Genomic DNA, 17301 nt, shown 5'->3' on the forward strand with positions numbered 1-17301 from the left:
GCAGCTGTGTGAGTCCCACACCTTGTCCCTTCCCTTTATACTCAGTGCACAGCAATACAAAGCCCACTGGTAAACTGAGGCATGCACAGGAATCATAAAAATATTACCAAAATTCCCACATTTATCACAGGCTCTCAAAGCACTTTTTGAATATTTTTCCATGTCTCAGAACCTGTCTATGAGGTGGGTTCCAGTAAGTGTTATTCTACCTATTTTTCAGATGGGGAAACTGAGGTGCAGACGGGTTAAGTGACTTGCCCAACATCATACAGGAAGTCAATGGCAGAGCCAGACATTGAACCCAAGTTCTAGGCTAGTGCTCTAACCACTAGACAAGTTCTATATTTTAGTCCGTGTGCTTTCCCTGTGCCACCTAGAACCAAATCCAAACCAAAAGGGAGAGCTATGAGCAAAGGGAAATGGTTCTCCCTTCTCATTGTAAACAGTTCCTCAGGTTTGCTGAGAGGGAGGCAGCTGTTTACACCAAGCAGATACATGCCATGGAACATGGCCCCGTTTTACTCGTAGAAAGCTGAAGCTCTCTCATCCTACAACCATCAGCCAGTGTCAATACATCCAGTTCAGAATGACTCCAGGGCCCTGATCCAGGTCACACTGAAGTTCATGCAGAGGATTCTAGACCTGAAGAGGGAGCTGGATGCTAAATGAACGTGCTTCACACACAAATTGTTTCTCATCACAACCAGAAATAGAGAAATTCTTGGCGGAGTTCAAATCCTCCTTGGAGGCTGTTAGATCTTTGGGAAACTTGCAGGCTAATCTGACATTTAAAGGCCAAATTCTGTTCTCAGTTACACCAATATAAAGTTGGATTAAATCCATAGAAGTCTGTGGTTTTAATTGGCTTTATGCTGGCACTGGTGAGAGCAGAGTTTGGCCTCAATAGGGTAGGGGGTGGGGATTTTTGTACCTTTCAAGAGTTGCATGCAATTTTGCAGAGAAAATAATGAAAGCCTCCATTCCAATTTATCCAAAGATCTAATTTTCTTCTTAGATGACTATCCCAAGAGAGAATGAGGAACAGTGCATCCACTTCTTCCTTAATGTAATATCTGATACCTCCCTTCCAACATGCACTTATGTGCACCGTACCTACCTCCTGAATATAATATCTGGAATCTCCCTTCAAACACACATGCACCATCCCCAACCAGGACCCCATCTCTGTATTGAGCCGGGATGAAGGTTACGATAGCTGCACAGCAATGCATATTCCATGAAGAATTTGCAGAGCGATGATCCATGGGCTTATGTAGAGCAGCCTATCCTCAAACTATCCTCCCAACCCTCTGCTTCCACCCAGAGGCTCAAATTGAACTCTTTCCTTTAAATCCCGTAGGCCTGCTGGTGTCTCTGGAGTTGCAGCACTTTCCCTAATGCCCAAGAGATGAAGAATATTACTTTTTCCATGTTATTTTCTGAGATTTTGATCGCTCTGCCCCTCTGCACATTTTCCCAGGGCCACCAAGCTTCAGTTTTCAAAAGCTCTTGTTTACTTACATTTAGTAAATTACCTTGCTGAGTGTTCAGATAACGTTTTCATTGTGTCCAAGCCAGGGTCTCACATGCCATTCTTCAGCTTGAATCTCAGCTGGTTAGGGTCCCAGCAAGATATTGGTAGAAACAGAAAGCTCCATAGCCTCATCCCCCTCTCCTGGGGAACGAAGAGCACAAGCTGTAACCCCATGTATTACATTAGGCAGATATCAGAGGGGTAGCCGTCTTAGTCTGTATCCACAAAATCAACGAGGAGTCTGGTGGCACCTTAAAGACTAACATTTATTTGGGCTTGGGGTTTTTTACCCACGAAAGTTTATGCCGAAATAAATCTGTTGTCTTTAAGCTGCCACTGGACTCCTCATTGTTTTTATTAGGCAGATGTTCATGTTAATAATAAGTTAGTCTGTGTGCAAATGTGAGGAAGTCTGTTAAACTAAGGCAGTGTAGTGGAAGACACGCACACAGAGGCACGTGTGTGCGTGTTTGTATGTACTGTTAATGTACATGATACTAAATAAACCACAGCATTAAATTGCTTTTACTTTCAATACACTGACTTTTCTCTCTTTTGTACTCTTTTTTCTTCCCCCTCTCTCTGTATCAGCCCTGATATTTTCCTAGAAAACTGTGAAGTTAATTTTTTGCACTGATTTTAACCTTTTTTTTTTTTTAAATTTCATAATAAACACTGATACATTTCTGGGAAATTTGAAACCAAATGCAAACTGAAAGTGAAGGACCTTGTCTCTGTGGTAACAGGAGCCCCATCTGGATCTGAGCTAGACAGCAAATGCTGCCCTGGAGTTGCTAATGGGGGACCCAGGGATGCGATTCAAATTCTCTGGGACTGCCTTTAGTTTGTTGGGGTTCCCTTCCTTTCCAGGAGGCATAGCCTTTTGGATCAGAGAAATATTTAAAGTGAATGTGTCATTTGTCAGGTGTTTGCTCCCATTGCCCCCCTTCCAATAGTATCTGCTTCAAATACAAACACCAGAGTCTGTGTGGAAATTCACACACAAGTGAGATGATAGAGGTGTTGTCGTGGAATAGAAGAGCAGAGAGTAAGCACTGGCAACGCCTCCCAGTCTTTTACCTGATCTCTCTACGCAGTTCTGTCACCATGGTCTCTCCTCTGCCTCTCTCATCTCAACTGTTCCAGAATCTGAGCAGTCACACCATCTTCTGGATGAGACGTAATATAGAGGTTGTCACCTCTTGTGGTCATTTAGATTCATAGATTTTGAGGGACCATTAAACCATCTCGTCTGGCCTCCTGGATAGCACAAGGCTAAGAGTCCAAAAACTTGTGTCTGACCAGAGCATCCACTCTGGATGCAAAGACTCCAAGAGCTGGAGAGTCCATCACTTTCCTTGACAGTTTGTTCCAAAGGTTAATCACCCTTTATTAAGAGCCCAAACAGTAACGGATTCCTCATGTCATGGCCAAATTCTGTTTTGGGAAACTACATTCTGATTATCTAAACTTCCCTCTCCTGTCCTAAATGATACAATAGGGATTGTGTGGTGTTACACAGCTGCTGGGCTCTACTCCAGAGGTGGCTGCATTTCCATGGGTGCTAAGTGATCCCTCTCTGTACAGCCTGTAGCAATGTTTTGGGATCCATTAGGATTAAAATACTATATAAATATCCGATATAAGTTGCATGGAATGTTCTGTCTTATCCCTGAACGCTTATTTCCTATATTATTAAAAGGTTGCATTAATTTTTGTGAATGAACTGAACAATACAATCTGCAAATGACTGTGCATCAATAAATACCCCCTTAGGAAGTAAATGTTACCAGGAGCAGCAGCAGTGAGCCCAATTCTCAATCCTGCTTAAAATTTCCTTGCACAAAAAAACCCCCAAAACCGCTCGCAGTGCATGTTACGGCACCAATGCTGCACCATGTATCTCGTAAGGAACAACGGGACATCTGGCTTCATAAGGTCTAGCGCAGTCTCTTTCTTTAAAGTGGGGAGCTGTGCTCAGGGTCACGTCGGCAGGCTTCAAGAGGCAACGTTCTGTCTGTGGGATGAGGGACAGGTGGGGAAGGGACAGCTGCCCTTGGATTGTTTTTCACAGCTGGTGCTCTGGCGGCTGGTGCTATATTGTCCCTTTGATGTGCTGCCAACTGTGTCCATCCATCTGCAGGTGGAGAAGCGGTTGGAGCTGGTGAAGCAGGTCTCCCACAGCACTCACAAGAAACTGACAGCCTGTCTGCAGGGGCAACAAGGCGTGGATGCTGACAAGCGCTCAGTAAGTGGCTGTGTTAAGAATTTGGGCTGTAAGCAGCCAGATGTTAAGCACGGGATGTGTCAGAGCTCAGGCTTGAGAGGGAGTCTGTAGAAAATTGAAAAGTCTTCTTAATGTGTGTGTAAATGAATCAATCCTCCATATATTTCCATGACCTTAAGTTGGCTGGGGGGGTGCACAGCGTGCGTTGGAATGTATCTGGCCCATAGGGTGTGTGTGTATTAAATCATTCCGCTGGGTGTGAATCCCTGCCGAGCTCTGCCTGCGTGTCAAGCTGCCACTCTCTGCTGTGTGATTGCAGACTGACTTCATCTTTGCTTTTTCTCCACCGGTGTCAGGGACGCAGGCCAGAGAGAATGGGAGGGAGAATGCTGAATGAAGCAGAAGTGAAATGCCATCAGCAGAGCTTCCTCCTGTCAAACGTCACCGGGACTAGCTTGTTCTCCTCCATTGCAGGCTCTCTGCCAAACCTGTGTGTGTTTGGGGCAGGATAAGGGCTGGGGAGCTTTGCCTACAGCTCTCTCGCCTTTCTGTACGGGGCGCCTCCCTCCCATGGCAGCTGTGTGACCATGGGCAGCCACTTCTCTGCAGAGCATGGGGTCGGAGGTCAGATTTAGGTACTAAACCAGAGCCTGTTGGGTAATGCATCGGCAGCATTAGTGCTCCCCATAGGGCTGAGTGGTTGGGATGGGCCTGGACCATGAACCTCAGTACTCGGTCCCAGCTCACACATCCCCAAGGTGCTGGGGTCAGGGGGGCATTGGCTGGGGGCTGGTTCTTTCATACATCTTTGCTGCACCGTTTAAGATGTGAGCAGTTGTCTTGTCCTGCAGCCTTCAGGCTGTGTGGACTCCTCACTGGCCCGCCAACCAGCCAGGCCAAGGCAGGGAGCTGAGAGACCCTTTTACCAGGAATGGACACGCACCCCCCAAACCAGTCCTGGTCTATGTAGCCCAGCTCCACCTGGAGGTGGCGTTAGAATTGAATCTCAGATTGCAGGTCATGTGAGAATCCAGCTCTCCGTTGGACAGTCATTCATGCCCAGCATGCTTCCTTTGCAGAAAAAGTTACCTTTGACGACGCTGGCCCAGTGCTTAACGGAAGGCTCCGCCATTTTAGGGGACGACTCTCTACTGGGGTAAGAAGTTCTAAGTAGACTGTTGTCCACTGCGCGCTCCAGGCTCTCCCCTGCCTGGCTACTTGCCTCATGGCTGACAGCCTTGCAAAGTGGGTGTGAAATGCTAGCAAAGCAGGCTGGCTCCCCAGGCTTCTCCTGGCTGCAGTGTAGGGATTGATGAGCGGCAGGCGAGCAGCACCCTCATGGGCTGTTTCTGCTCACTCCCTGTCCAGTCCCACTGCCCCTCTTGATGGGGGGTGGGGCAGAGGGGGACAGCCTCTGGCTAGGCTCTGTTCCCCTCCAGCAGGCTTCGAAGGGGCAACCATACCTGCAGAGGGAGACTAAAGTCCTAGAAACCTGCAGGCCATGGCTCTTCCTGCTCCCACCCTGCTGACCCACCCCCTGACAGGTCATGGTACACCCTTGGGTGTCTCTACAACCTTCCTAGAAGGGATGCTGCCTCCTGTCCAGTCTCTCTACCCCCAGTAACACAGGCTGTCCTCCACTCCCTCAACCCCCAAGGACCCCTGTCGAGTGACCCTTAACCATCTCCACTGAAGACCATGAATGACACCTCTATTGGGTATTCCTGCCTTTCACCCTCTGCCCCAGAGTTGACTGAGGTGTGTGGCACAAGGCCTCGCTCTCATCCTGCCATGCCTTTATCTGCAGGCCAGTGCATTCACGCAGAAAATGTCAGCTAGCGCCCTTGCATCTAGTCCCATCACTGTGGTGCACAAGCCGCCAAGTTGCACTTCTTAATGTCTCAGTTGCATGGCTCGTGTGAGTGCACATGGGGTGGGGGGGCACTGGAGCTGGGTTTTCACTCAGTGTGTCTCCCATCTCTTCTCTTTCGCAGGAAGATGCTCAAATTATGCGGCGAGGCGGAAGATAAACTAGCCCAGGAGCTCATCCATTTCGAGCTGGAAGTAGAACGGGATGTGATCGAGCCTCTGTTTGTGCTAGCTGAGGTAAGGGGGATTGAGGCGCTGAGAGCCCGCAGCAGGGCTGGCAAGGTGTGCGACACCGACCCCTCTGGCCAGTGCATGGAGCAGTGTGATGAGCTCTGCTGAATGCAGTCACTCCCCTTTAGTGGTGCCTTTCAGGGTGGGGTTCCACACGCTTTTTTGAGATGGGGTGACCACATCTGCCTGCAGTATTCAAGATGTGGGCATACCGTGGATTTATATAGAGGCAATACAATATTTTCTGTCTTCTTATCTTTCCCTTTCCTAATGATTCCCAACATTCTGTTCACATTTTTTCACTGCCGCTCATTAGGATTCTTCCTTGTGTCCTAGGCTGAGGTTCCCAGCTAGTGGCACACATTCTCCAAAGGGCTTTTTGACAAAGGATCTAGGCTCCCCATCTCTACCTTGCAGGCCAATCCTAAGAGCCCAGCATATGCAGAACTCTTGGTGGCTTCAATGGGCATCCCATGCATGGAATGAATTACAGATCAGGCCCGGAACAACAAGCCTTTGTGCTGGGTCTCTGTGTGCTGACATTGCCCATCTTGCCTTCCTGGTTTGCAATGGCACTTGTGCTGTTATAGGCAGCCTTAGGTCACGGTTATGGGGGTGAGGGACGGGGGCCTTCAACTTGCCTTTATTTGTAATTGTTAATTCAAGGCATTTTTGCAAGTGCTCCCCTGTGCTCTGCCAAGCTGCCTGGACTGCTCAGTGAAATGTGGCTGCTACTGTGGCTTTAAATCTCCTGCAAGCCAAGCGGACCGACGAGTGCAAAATGCCCCTGATTCTACAGTGCCTCTGCGCTTTCTTCCTGCAAGGGTTCTGCATCCCAAAGAGCCATTCCAACAAATGAACAGTGAATAGAGCATAGTACTGGGAACCTCTTTTACTCTGATTTCATTGTCTCACTTTTCCGAGTGGGGGCAGACCCCAATGGCAGAGCCTCCCGTAAGCATGCCAGTCTCACCATGACTGGCAGCCTGCCTGCATTGGGGGTCAATGTATGCCCAGCTGAACGGGAGGCACTGAGCAGTGGCTGGGCGGCAAAGGTCTTCGCTTGTAGACAGGTGCAATCCCCCCAAGAGGTTGGGAGCGCCTGTCCTGGGCGGTTGACAGCAGCAGCCTGCATTCCAGCTGTGGTGTTTTGTCTCCTTGCTGCAGGTGGAAATCCCAAATATCCAAAAACAGAGGAAGCATTTAGCAAAATTAGTCTTGGATATGGATTCCTCACGGACAAGGTAGGAAGCATCGTCTCGGTCGGTCTCCCTCCAGCTGGCTTTGCTGCCCAGCCGGTTTTCCTCTTTCAATGAGTTTGGAAAAATGATTTTTCGAAGCAACTTCTGTAGTTTTTTAAGAAATGTTCTCAAGTAAATTACAGCTGATTTCAAAGCAGTGGATTGACAGCTCCGAAGGAGAAGTGCTTTGTTTGTCCAGAGAGCATGGATATTTTAGGCAGCAGTGGTGCACGTTTCTTCTACGTCACCCCACCACTGGGCCTCAGTCTTGGCTCACAATGACCATGTGTTTCAGTCTGTGTCACCCATTCACTCCTTGGCCCATCAGCTGAGAGAGCCAAGCAGGTGCCCCAATGGGTGCCGTGCCTATCGATGGATTTGGTGAGGTGACAGGGGACTGAGATGCTCACCACCTCATTCTATCTAGGCCTCCAGAGCTAAATAAAACAGTCAGGATGCATTGACTGGTCAGTCTCTGCTGTTAAATCTATCAGAGCCAGCCTGAATCCCTCCCATCAGTTTGGCTCAGCTTTTACCACACAGAGTATTTTTGATTTTCTGTCTAAAGAAGCCCACGGGGGAGTATGGTGTGGGGGATTCTGCTTTACTTAGGACCAGTTAGTATCGATTTTCCATCATGATCACTCTACTGAGGAGTTTATTTTTATGTATTTATTTACTTCAGCTTAATTTGTAGAACAGTTGAGAAGGTTGCTTTGGAGTCTTCATTAGCATTGGGTGTGTTCACATGCATCATTCCAATGCACTAGCCATGCCCAGCTGTCCTGCCACCACCGTGTGTTATAACCATTAGGAGTACCTGGCAGGGGCTGTCAATCTGTCCCGGTGAATGACAGGCGCAGTCAATAGGTCCATGTCAGGCCACCAGCAAATGACCTGGAGTCAGGTTAAGCAATGAGCCAGCATTTCAGCTTCCATCTGAAAAATATGCAGATTCCTTTCCTTGCACGCTCTCTTCAAAATGGGATTATTTGTTTGTTGCACAAGTCTGGTTCTTCTCCATTTTGGTGAAGCCTTGCATAGGCGGGCAGGGATTCGTCGCAAAGTAGACTCCTACCGGTTTATTGGAGTGTTGCAAAGCCGTAGCTAGCACAGCCAGAGGTGTGGATGGGCCAGCATGTTCCATCAGAAACCTAGCTTTCCAGGAGGTTATAATATGAGCAGAAACACGTTTTGCCTGAGTCTGGAGTTTTCCAGAGGTGATTTCTTTTTCAACATTTTTTTTTAAATGAAAAGAGAGCAGGGTGATGAGAAATTTGATGTGGCTGGATTTTAAAAGGATGCTAACCACATAAAAATCCTATTTAAAAAAATTCCTCCAGTACGTTATTTGCAAATGCCATCCATTATTACGAATGCAATATTTTTTAACGTATTGTAGTTTATTGTTCCCCTTTTATGCAGGTTGTTAGTTATTGTTGCCCTGAGAGGTGTGCTAGGCACATCGCAAAGCAAATAGAAAGGCTAGCTCCCTACCCAGCTTTCAGTGATCCTGATCAGGTCAGTTTCTATTTGCTGTCTGTCAGACAAGCAGGCTGGTGAAGAGGTTTTGTTCAGGGGGCTACAGGAAAATGTGAAAACCGTTTTTTGGTTTGGTTTGGTTTTTTTTTTTTTTTTTTTAAATAAATCTTCTTTTCCAAAACAGGATTTTTCTCTTCAGACTCTTCTCTGAAACCTCCCATCCCAGCCTATTATAGTTTTATTTTTATTTCAAACTAGATGTTTTTGAAACATGCTGGAATAATCCAGAGCTTCCCAGGTCTAGAACGAACTAGGACAAAGAACTAAGGACCATCACAAACCTCCCCACCTTCAGTTCCAAATGTCTGGTGCACTTCTGCCTGTCTTCTGCAATGTAAAGACAGAGCAGTGCATACATATAAACAGGCAAACCCCAAAACAAGACCGTACCACAACAAAGCCCCACAATTCTCCCACGGGGGGGAGGGGAGGATGAGAGAGAGAACAGGCCACACATGACGGACGTTAGTCACGTCACTTAATGTATCACGGGAAGGTGCTCTACTACTAAGTTGATGAGGGTGGTGGAAGAACCTGAACAGCATAGAAATACAATAGCTCTTCATTTAAGGTTGAAGTTACATTCTTGAAAAATGCTACTTTAAGTGAAACGATGTTAAGTGAATCCTGGGTGGGATATTTCTCAGGGAATGCCTTTCTGCTAAATGATGAACAAGCACTCAGCTGCGCCCTCAAGAGTTAACACGTTGTTAATGTAGCCTCACTGTACAAAACAGCATGAATGGAGGGAGGGGAGACTGCATGGCAGAGAGAGACAGAAACATACACGGGGTGTGTTTGTGAGTGTGAGAGAGAGAGAGATGCGCATTGCTCCTTTAAGTATGCTGACCCCACTCTAAGTACACTGCCTTTTTACAGACCTAAAAGTGGCAATTCTTCAACAAAAAAACTTCAAAAACAGACTCCAACAAGAGACTGCTGAATTGGAATTAATTTTCAAACTGGATACAATTAACTTAAGCTTGAATAAAGACTGGGAATGGGTGGGTCATTACACAAAGTAAAACTATTTCCCCATGTTTCTTCTCCCCCTTCTCTCCCCCCGCCCCCTGCTGTTCCTCAGAAGTTCTTGTCAACTGCTGGAAATGGCCCACGTTGATTATCACTACAAAAGGTCCCCCCTCCCTCCTCCCCCCCCCCCCCCCCCCCCGCTCTCCTGCTGGTAATAGCTCACCTTATCTGATCACTCTGATTACAGTGTGTATGGTTGTTCTCTGTGTATATAAATCTCCCCACTGTATTTTCCACTGAATTCATCCGATGAAGTGAGCTGTAGCTCACGAAAGCTTATGCTCAAATAAATTTGTTAGTCTCTAAGGTGCCACAAGTCCTCCTTTTCTTTTTGCGGATACAAACTAACACGGCTGCTACTCTGACACCTGCCTTTTTAAGTAGATCAGCAAGTTGAGACAGCAGGTGCTGTCTGAAAGCTCTCTCTGTCCTGAGTCCTGTCATGTCATGTGTCCTGTCCCCCGCCCGGCTCTGTGGAGATGGGGTAAAGGAGCGGGGGGCGGGGGACCCCCTGACATTAGCACCCCTCTTTCCCTCCCTGCACAGCAAGGAGGAGGCTTCCAGGAGCAGCTCCAAGACAGAGGGTAGGAGCAGCACATGGCAGTGCGGGGAGGGACAGCTTAACTGCCCAGCAATTGATAGCCTGCTGGGCGGCTGCCTCACAGGGAACTTAGGGGAGTGGGGAGCTGATGGGGGCTGCCGGCCCACCCTCGTTCCAAGCCCCCACCAGCTCACTCCAACGGGCTGCTCTTTCTGCAAGCAGTGGACAAATCAGGCGGCTGCCAAACAAGTTATAAGGGAACATTGCACAACTTTGAACAAGCATGTTCCCTAATTGATCAGCAACGTAACAACGAATAACCGGGACTACATTTCAGAGTAGCAGCCGTGTTAGTCTGTATTCGCAAAAAGAAAAGGAGTACTTGTGGCACCTTAGAGACTAACAAATTTATTAGAGCATAAGCTTTCGTGAGCTACAGCTCACTTCATCGGATGCATTTGGTGGAAAAAACAGAGGAGAGATTTATATACACACACACAGAGAACATGAAACAATGGGTTTATCATACACACTGTAAGGAGAGTGATCACTTAAGATAAGCCATCACCCACAGCAGGGGGGGGAAAGGAGGAAAACCTTCCATGGTGACAAGCAGGTAGGCTAATTCCAGCAGTTAACAAGAATATCAGAGGAACAGTGGGGGGGGGAGGGAGAAATACCATGGGGAAATAGTTTTACTTTGTGTAATGACTCATCCATTCCCAGTCTCTATTCAAGCCTAAGTTAATTGTATCCAGTTTGCAAATTAATTCCAATTCAGCAGTCTCTCGTTGGAGTCTGTTTTTGAAGCTTTTTTGTTGAAGTATAGCCACTCTTAGGTCTGTGATCGAGTGACCAGAGAGATTGAAGTGTTCTCCAACTGGTTTTTGAATGTTATAATTCTTGACGTCTGATTTGTGTCCATTCATTCTTTTACGTAGAGACTGTCCAGTTTGGCCAATGTACATGGCAGAGGGGCATTGCTGGCACATGATGGCATATATCACATTGGTAGATGCGCAGGTGAACGAGCCTCTGATAGTGTGGCTGATGTGATTAGGCCCTATGATGGTATCCCCTGAATAGATATGTGGACAGAGTTGGCAACGGGCTTTGTTGCAAGGATAGGTTCCTGGGTTAGTGGTTCTGTTGTGTGGTGTGTGGTTGCTGGTGAGTATTTGCTTCAGATTGGGGGGCTGTCTGTAAGCAAGGACTGGTCTATCTCCCAAGATCTGAGAGAGCGATGGCTCGTCCTTCAGGATAGGTTGTAGATCCTTGATGATGCGTTGGAGAGGTTTTAGTTGGGGGCTGAAGGTGATGGCTAGTGGCGTTCTGTTGTTTTCTTTGTTGGGCCTGTCCTGTAGTAGGTGACTTCTGGGTACTCTTCTGGCTCTGTCAATCTGTTTCTTCACTTCAGCAGGTGGGTATTGTAGTTGTAGGAATGCATGATAGAGATCTTGTAGGTGTTTGTCTCTGTCTGAGGGGTTGGAGCAAATGCGGTTATATCGTAGCGCTTGGCTGTAGACAATGGATCGAGTGGTATGATCTGGATGAAAGCTAGAGGCATGTAGGTAGGAATAGCGGTCAGTAGGTTTCCGATATAGGGTGGTGTTTATGTGACCATCGCTTATTAGCACCGTAGTGTCCAGGAAGTGGATCTCTTGTGTGGACTGGTCCAGGCTGAGGTTGATGGTGGGATGGAAATTGTTGAAATCATGGTGGAATTCCTCAAGAGCTTCTTTTCCATGGGTCCAGATGATGAAGATGTCATCAATGTAGCGCAAGTAGAGTAGGGGCATTAGGGGACGAGAGCTGAGGAAGCGTTGTTCTAAGTCAGCCATAAAAATGTTGGCATACTGTGGGGCCATGCGGGTACCCATCGCAGTGCCGCTGATTTGAAGGTATACATTGTCACCAAATGTGAAATAGTTATGGGTCAGGACAAAGGTCGAAACAGCAGCCTGGATTTCTACATAGACTGCTTCCGCCGACGTGCACGAGCTGAAATTGTGGAAAAGCAGCATCGCTTACCCCATAACATCAGCCATGCAGAACACAGTGCCATCCACAGCCTCAGAAACAACTCTGACATCATAATCAAAAAGGCTGACAAAGGAGGTGCTGTCGTCATCATGAATAGGTCGGAGTATGAACAAGAGGCTACTAGGCAGCTCTCCAACACCACTTTCTACAAGCCATTACCCTCTGATCCCACTGAGAGTTACCAAAAGAAACTACAGCATTTGCTCAAGAAACTCCCTGAAAAAGCACAAGAACAAATCCGCACAGACACACCCCTGGAGCCCCGACCTGGGGTATTCTATCTGCTACCCAAGATCCATAAACCTGGAAATCCTGGACGCCCCATCATCTCAGGCATTGGCACCCTGACAGCAGGATTGTCTGGCTATGTAGACTCCCTCCTCAGGCCCTTCGTTACCAGCACTCCCAGCTATCTTCGAGACACCACCGATTTCCTGAGGAAACTACAGTCCATTGGTGATCTTCCTAAAAACACCATCCTAGCCACTATGGATGTAGAAGCCCTCTACACCAACATTCCACACAAAGATGGACTACAAGCCGTCAGGAACAGTATCCCCGATACTGTCACGGCTAACCTGGTGGCAGAACTTTGTGACTTTGTCCTGACCCATAACTATTTCACATTTGGTGACAATGTATACCTTCAAATCAGCGGCACTGCGATGGGTACCCGCATGGCCCCACAGTATACCAACATTTTTATGGCTGACTTAGAACAACGCTTCCTCAGCTCTCGTCCCCTAATGCCCCTACTCTACTTGCGCTACATTGATGACATCTTCATCATCTGGACCCATGGAAAAGAAGCTCTTGAGGAATTCCACCATGATTTCAACAATTTCCATCCCACCATCAACCTCAGCCTGGACCAGTCCACACAAGAGATCCACTTCCTGGACACTACGGTGCTAATAAGCGATGGTCACATAAACACCACCCTATATCGGAAACCTACTGACCGCTATTCCTACCTACATGCCTCTAGCTTTCATCCAGATCATACCACTCGATCCATTGTCTACAGCCAAGCGCTACGATATAACCGCATTTGCTCCAACCCCTCAGACAGAGACAAACACCTACAAGATCTCTATCATGCATTCCTACAACTACAATACCCACCTGCTGAAGTGAAGAAACAGATTGACAGAGCCAGAAGAGTACCCAGAAGTCACCTACTACAGGACAGGCCCAACAAAGAAAACAACAGAACGCCACTAGCCATCACCTTCAGCCCCCAACTAAAACCTCTCCAACGCATCATCAAGGATCTACAACCTATCCTGAAGGACGAGCCATCGCTCTCTCAGATCTTGGGAGATAGACCAGTCCTTGCTTACAGACAGCCCCCCAATCTGAAGCAAATACTCACCAGCAACCACACACCACACAACAGAACCACTAACCCAGGAACCTATCCTTGCAACAAAGCCCGTTGCCAACTCTGTCCACATATCTATTCAGGGGATACCATCATAGGGCCTAATCACATCAGCCACACTATCAGAGGCTCGTTCACCTGCGCATCTACCAATGTGATATATGCCATCATGTGCCAGCAATGCCCCTCTGCCATGTACATTGGCCAAACTGGACAGTCTCTACGTAAAAGAATGAATGGACACAAATCAGACGTCAAGAATTATAACATTCAAAAACCAGTTGGAGAACACTTCAATCTCTCTGGTCACTCGATCACAGACCTAAGAGTGGCTATACTTCAACAAAAAAGCTTCAAAAACAGACTCCAACGAGAGACTGCTGAATTGGAATTAATTTGCAAACTGGATACAATTAACTTAGGCTTGAATAGAGACTGGGAATGGATGAGTCATTACACAAAGTAAAACTATTTCCCCATGGTATTTCTCCCCCCCACCCCACCCCCCACTGTTCCTCTGATATTCTTGTTAACTGCTGGAATTAGCCTACCTGCTTGTCACCATGGAAGGTTTTCCTCCTTTCCCCCCCTGCTGTGGGTGATGGCTTATCTTAAGTGATCACTCTCCTTACAGTGTGTATGATAAACCCATTGTTTCATGTTCTCTGTGTGTGTGTATATAAATCTCTCCTCTGTTTTTTCCACCAAATGCATCCGATGAAGTGAGCTGTAGCTCACGAAAGCTTATGCTCTAATAAATTTGTTAGTCTCTAAGGTGCCACAAGTACTCCTTTTCTTTTCGGGACTACATTAAGTGAGGAGTTACTGTAGGGTGAGAGGCTGCATGCAGCTTTTCTCTCCCCAGACAGATGACTTTGGAGACCTTGCTCCCAAGGGTAGCCTGCCAGTACATCTTCCATTCTGTTCTTCTGCTGTCGGTGATGAAATTCTGGCCTGCCAGAGCTCTTTCTTTGCAAATATCTCTTGAAGATGATCCTTTTGCGTCCTTGGCCATGTAGATGGTGGCTTAGATTGCAACTCATCAGAGGGATGCGGGGCTGTCAGCCAGACATCAATCTGAGGCGAAATAATAGAATGGTTGATACAGGACTTGATTCATTAAGAATTAAAAGAGGTGAATGTAATGAATGCTGATCGATATGGGCTTATGGAAAATAGATCTTGTCAAACTAACTTCAGAGCATTTTTTGATGAGATTACAAGTTGGGTTGATAGTTCAGGTTAAGGTTGGTTCTATCACCTTTATCACAGGTATTTTTAGTAAAAGTCCGGGGCAGGCTACAGGCAATAAACAAAAAATCACAGAAGCCCATGACCTCTCCCTGCCTTTAACCAAAAATACCCTGCGGGGGGGGGGGGGGGGAGACTAACAGTCGGCGCACTGCCAGGGGCTGACCTCAGGCAGCTGCTCCAGCCCCAGGGGGGCTGATCCAACCCCTGCAGCTGTTTCAGTCCCAGGGGTTGGTGCTCCGGCAGCCCCCGGGCCAACCTCTGGCCAACTGCTCTGGCTCTGCAGCTGCTCCTGCAGCATGGGCTGACCACCGCTGCTCCAACTCCAGGGGTGCTGACACAACCCTAGCTTCTGCTTAAGCCCTGGGGTTGCTGCTTTGATGGGCCCAGGGCTGATGGCTGCTCCAGCCCTGCTGCTGCAGAAGAAGTCCCAGAAAGCCTCATAATCTGTGACCTCTGTGACAGAATCATATCCTTAGTAATAGTGTTGATACTTAGGACTAGTCAACCTTTAAAATTTTGATCAGCATAGCTGTGTTGTGGGCGCACCATTGCTATGCTGACATAAGCTCGGGTGTAGATGTGCTGGATCAATGGAAAAATGTTTCTGTCAACCTAGCTGCTACCGCTCAGAGAGGTGGATTACCTACAGCGAGAAAAAAAACCCTTCTGTCACCGTAGACGTGTCTACACTATAGTGCACCAGCAGCATAACTATAATGCCATAGCTGTGCTGAATGTAGACATGGCCCCAAACTTCTGTGTGGCATTTAACTTGGTACTGCTTGACATTTTCATTAAGAACCTAGCGTGTGTGTGGCGAACATTAAATGGATTAAAAACTGGTTAACTGATAAGTCTCAAAATGTAACTGTAAATGGGGAATCGTCATCAATTGGCTCCATTTCTACTGGAGTCCCACAAGGATCAGTTCTTGGCCTTGTGCTATTTAATATTTTTATTAATGACTTGGAGGAAAATATAAAATCGTTTGTGATAAAGTTTGCAGGTGACATGCAGATTGGGGGAGGGGTGGACAATGAAGAGGACAGGTCGCTGATAGGAGGAGACCAGAATCTCTTGGTAAACTGGGTGCAAGCAAATAATGTGCAAGCCAAATGTAAGGTCCTATATTTAGGAACAAAGAATGCGGGCCATAGGTACAGGATGGGGGACTCTATCCTGGGAAGCAGGGACTCTGAAAAAGACTTAGGGGTCAGGGTGGATAGTCAGTTGCACATGTGCCCGAACTGTAACACTGTGTCAAAAAGGGCTAATGCGATCCTTGGATATATATGCAGGAGAATCTCAAGTAGGAGTAGGGAGGTTATATCACCTCCATATTTGGTACCAGTGCAGCAGCTAGTGGAATATTGTATCCAGTTCTGGTGCCCACAATTCAAGGATGATGTTGATAAATTGGAGAGGGTTCAGAGAAGAGCCATGAGAATGATTAAAGGATTGGAAAACAGACCTTATAGTGATAGACTCAAGGAACTCAATCTATTTAGCTAACAAAGAGCAGGTTAGGGGTGATTTGAAAACAGTCTATAGGTATTTACATCAGGGAAGTTGCATGGCCTGTATCATGCAGGAGGTCAGACTAGATGATCAGAATAGTCCCTTCTGACTACGAATCTATGAAATCTCTAATTTTTGCCTTTTAGAAACTGCTTTTCCTTTTAAATTAACCTTTCAATATTGTTTCAATCTCCTGTATCCTCTAGGAGATTGTTTTCAGGCTGGGTCAATCCAACCTCTGGGACACATCACTTGCTCAACTCCTTTGAGAAGTAACTTGGCCCTCATCGCTGGCGGGCCAGAGAATAGCCAGTCTGTTAACTGACCTCATGCCAGGGCTAACTGGCACGTACTGGAGCAGAGAGGAGCCACCTGGCTTTTTAATGTAGCGGGGTGGGCCGCAGAGACCACATGTCCCTGTCTGCCGCATGCCATCTTGAGCTAAGTGATTACAGTCAGGATGCACCTAAGCCTACGTGGCTGAGCCCCTTGCATGGCCGTTCCCTTTGCCAGGCAGCTCTGCCATCCGTTGCTGACCCCAGTTCCATTGCGTCCCCTCTCAGGTGGCAGCAGTCGGCGAAGTCGTCAGGTTTGTCGAGCAACCTGCAGCCGTTGGGTGCCAAAGCGGACGCTCTCAGGGAAGAGATGGAGGAGGCGGCGAACAGAGTGGAGATTTGCAGGGTACTTCTCACTCTCTTTTATCTCACAGCGCAGCCCATCAACACCCAGGGAATGGGAGAAGGTTTATATGGGTCAGGGTATTTGGGGCTGGGAGTTGCAGACCTATGCTGGCAAGCAGGGCACAGGTGTGGGAGAGTGATGCCAATGAAGGCCTGCTGTTCCCAGAAGTCCCCGCCCACCCAACAGGCAGCGTCAGCGGCTCTT

General features: G+C 47.5%; 1 protein-coding gene across 13 annotated transcripts in view; it reads left to right on the forward strand.

Annotated features, from left to right (window-relative positions):
* Positions 1–17301, forward strand: part of ARHGAP44 (Rho GTPase activating protein 44) — a 160695-nt gene that overhangs the window by 97714 nt on the left and 45680 nt on the right. For 12 of the 13 annotated variants that reach the window (XM_043497306.1, XM_043497302.1, XM_043497300.1 and 9 more), the window contains 5 exons: positions 3678–3782; positions 4841–4917; positions 5756–5867; positions 7029–7105; positions 16980–17097. In XM_043497306.1, the coding sequence (XP_043353241.1) occupies positions 3678–3782; positions 4841–4917; positions 5756–5867; positions 7029–7105; positions 16980–17097 (489 nt within the window). Of the gene's footprint in view, positions 1–3677; positions 3787–4840; positions 4918–5755; positions 5868–7028; positions 7106–16979; positions 17098–17301 lie in introns of all 13 variants that reach the window. The other variant, XM_043497305.1, reaches the window with a different exon arrangement.

This window comes from Dermochelys coriacea, chromosome 14, assembly GCF_009764565.3.
Source record: "Dermochelys coriacea isolate rDerCor1 chromosome 14, rDerCor1.pri.v4, whole genome shotgun sequence".
In the NCBI taxonomy this organism is placed as follows: Eukaryota; Metazoa; Chordata; order Testudines; family Dermochelyidae; genus Dermochelys; species Dermochelys coriacea.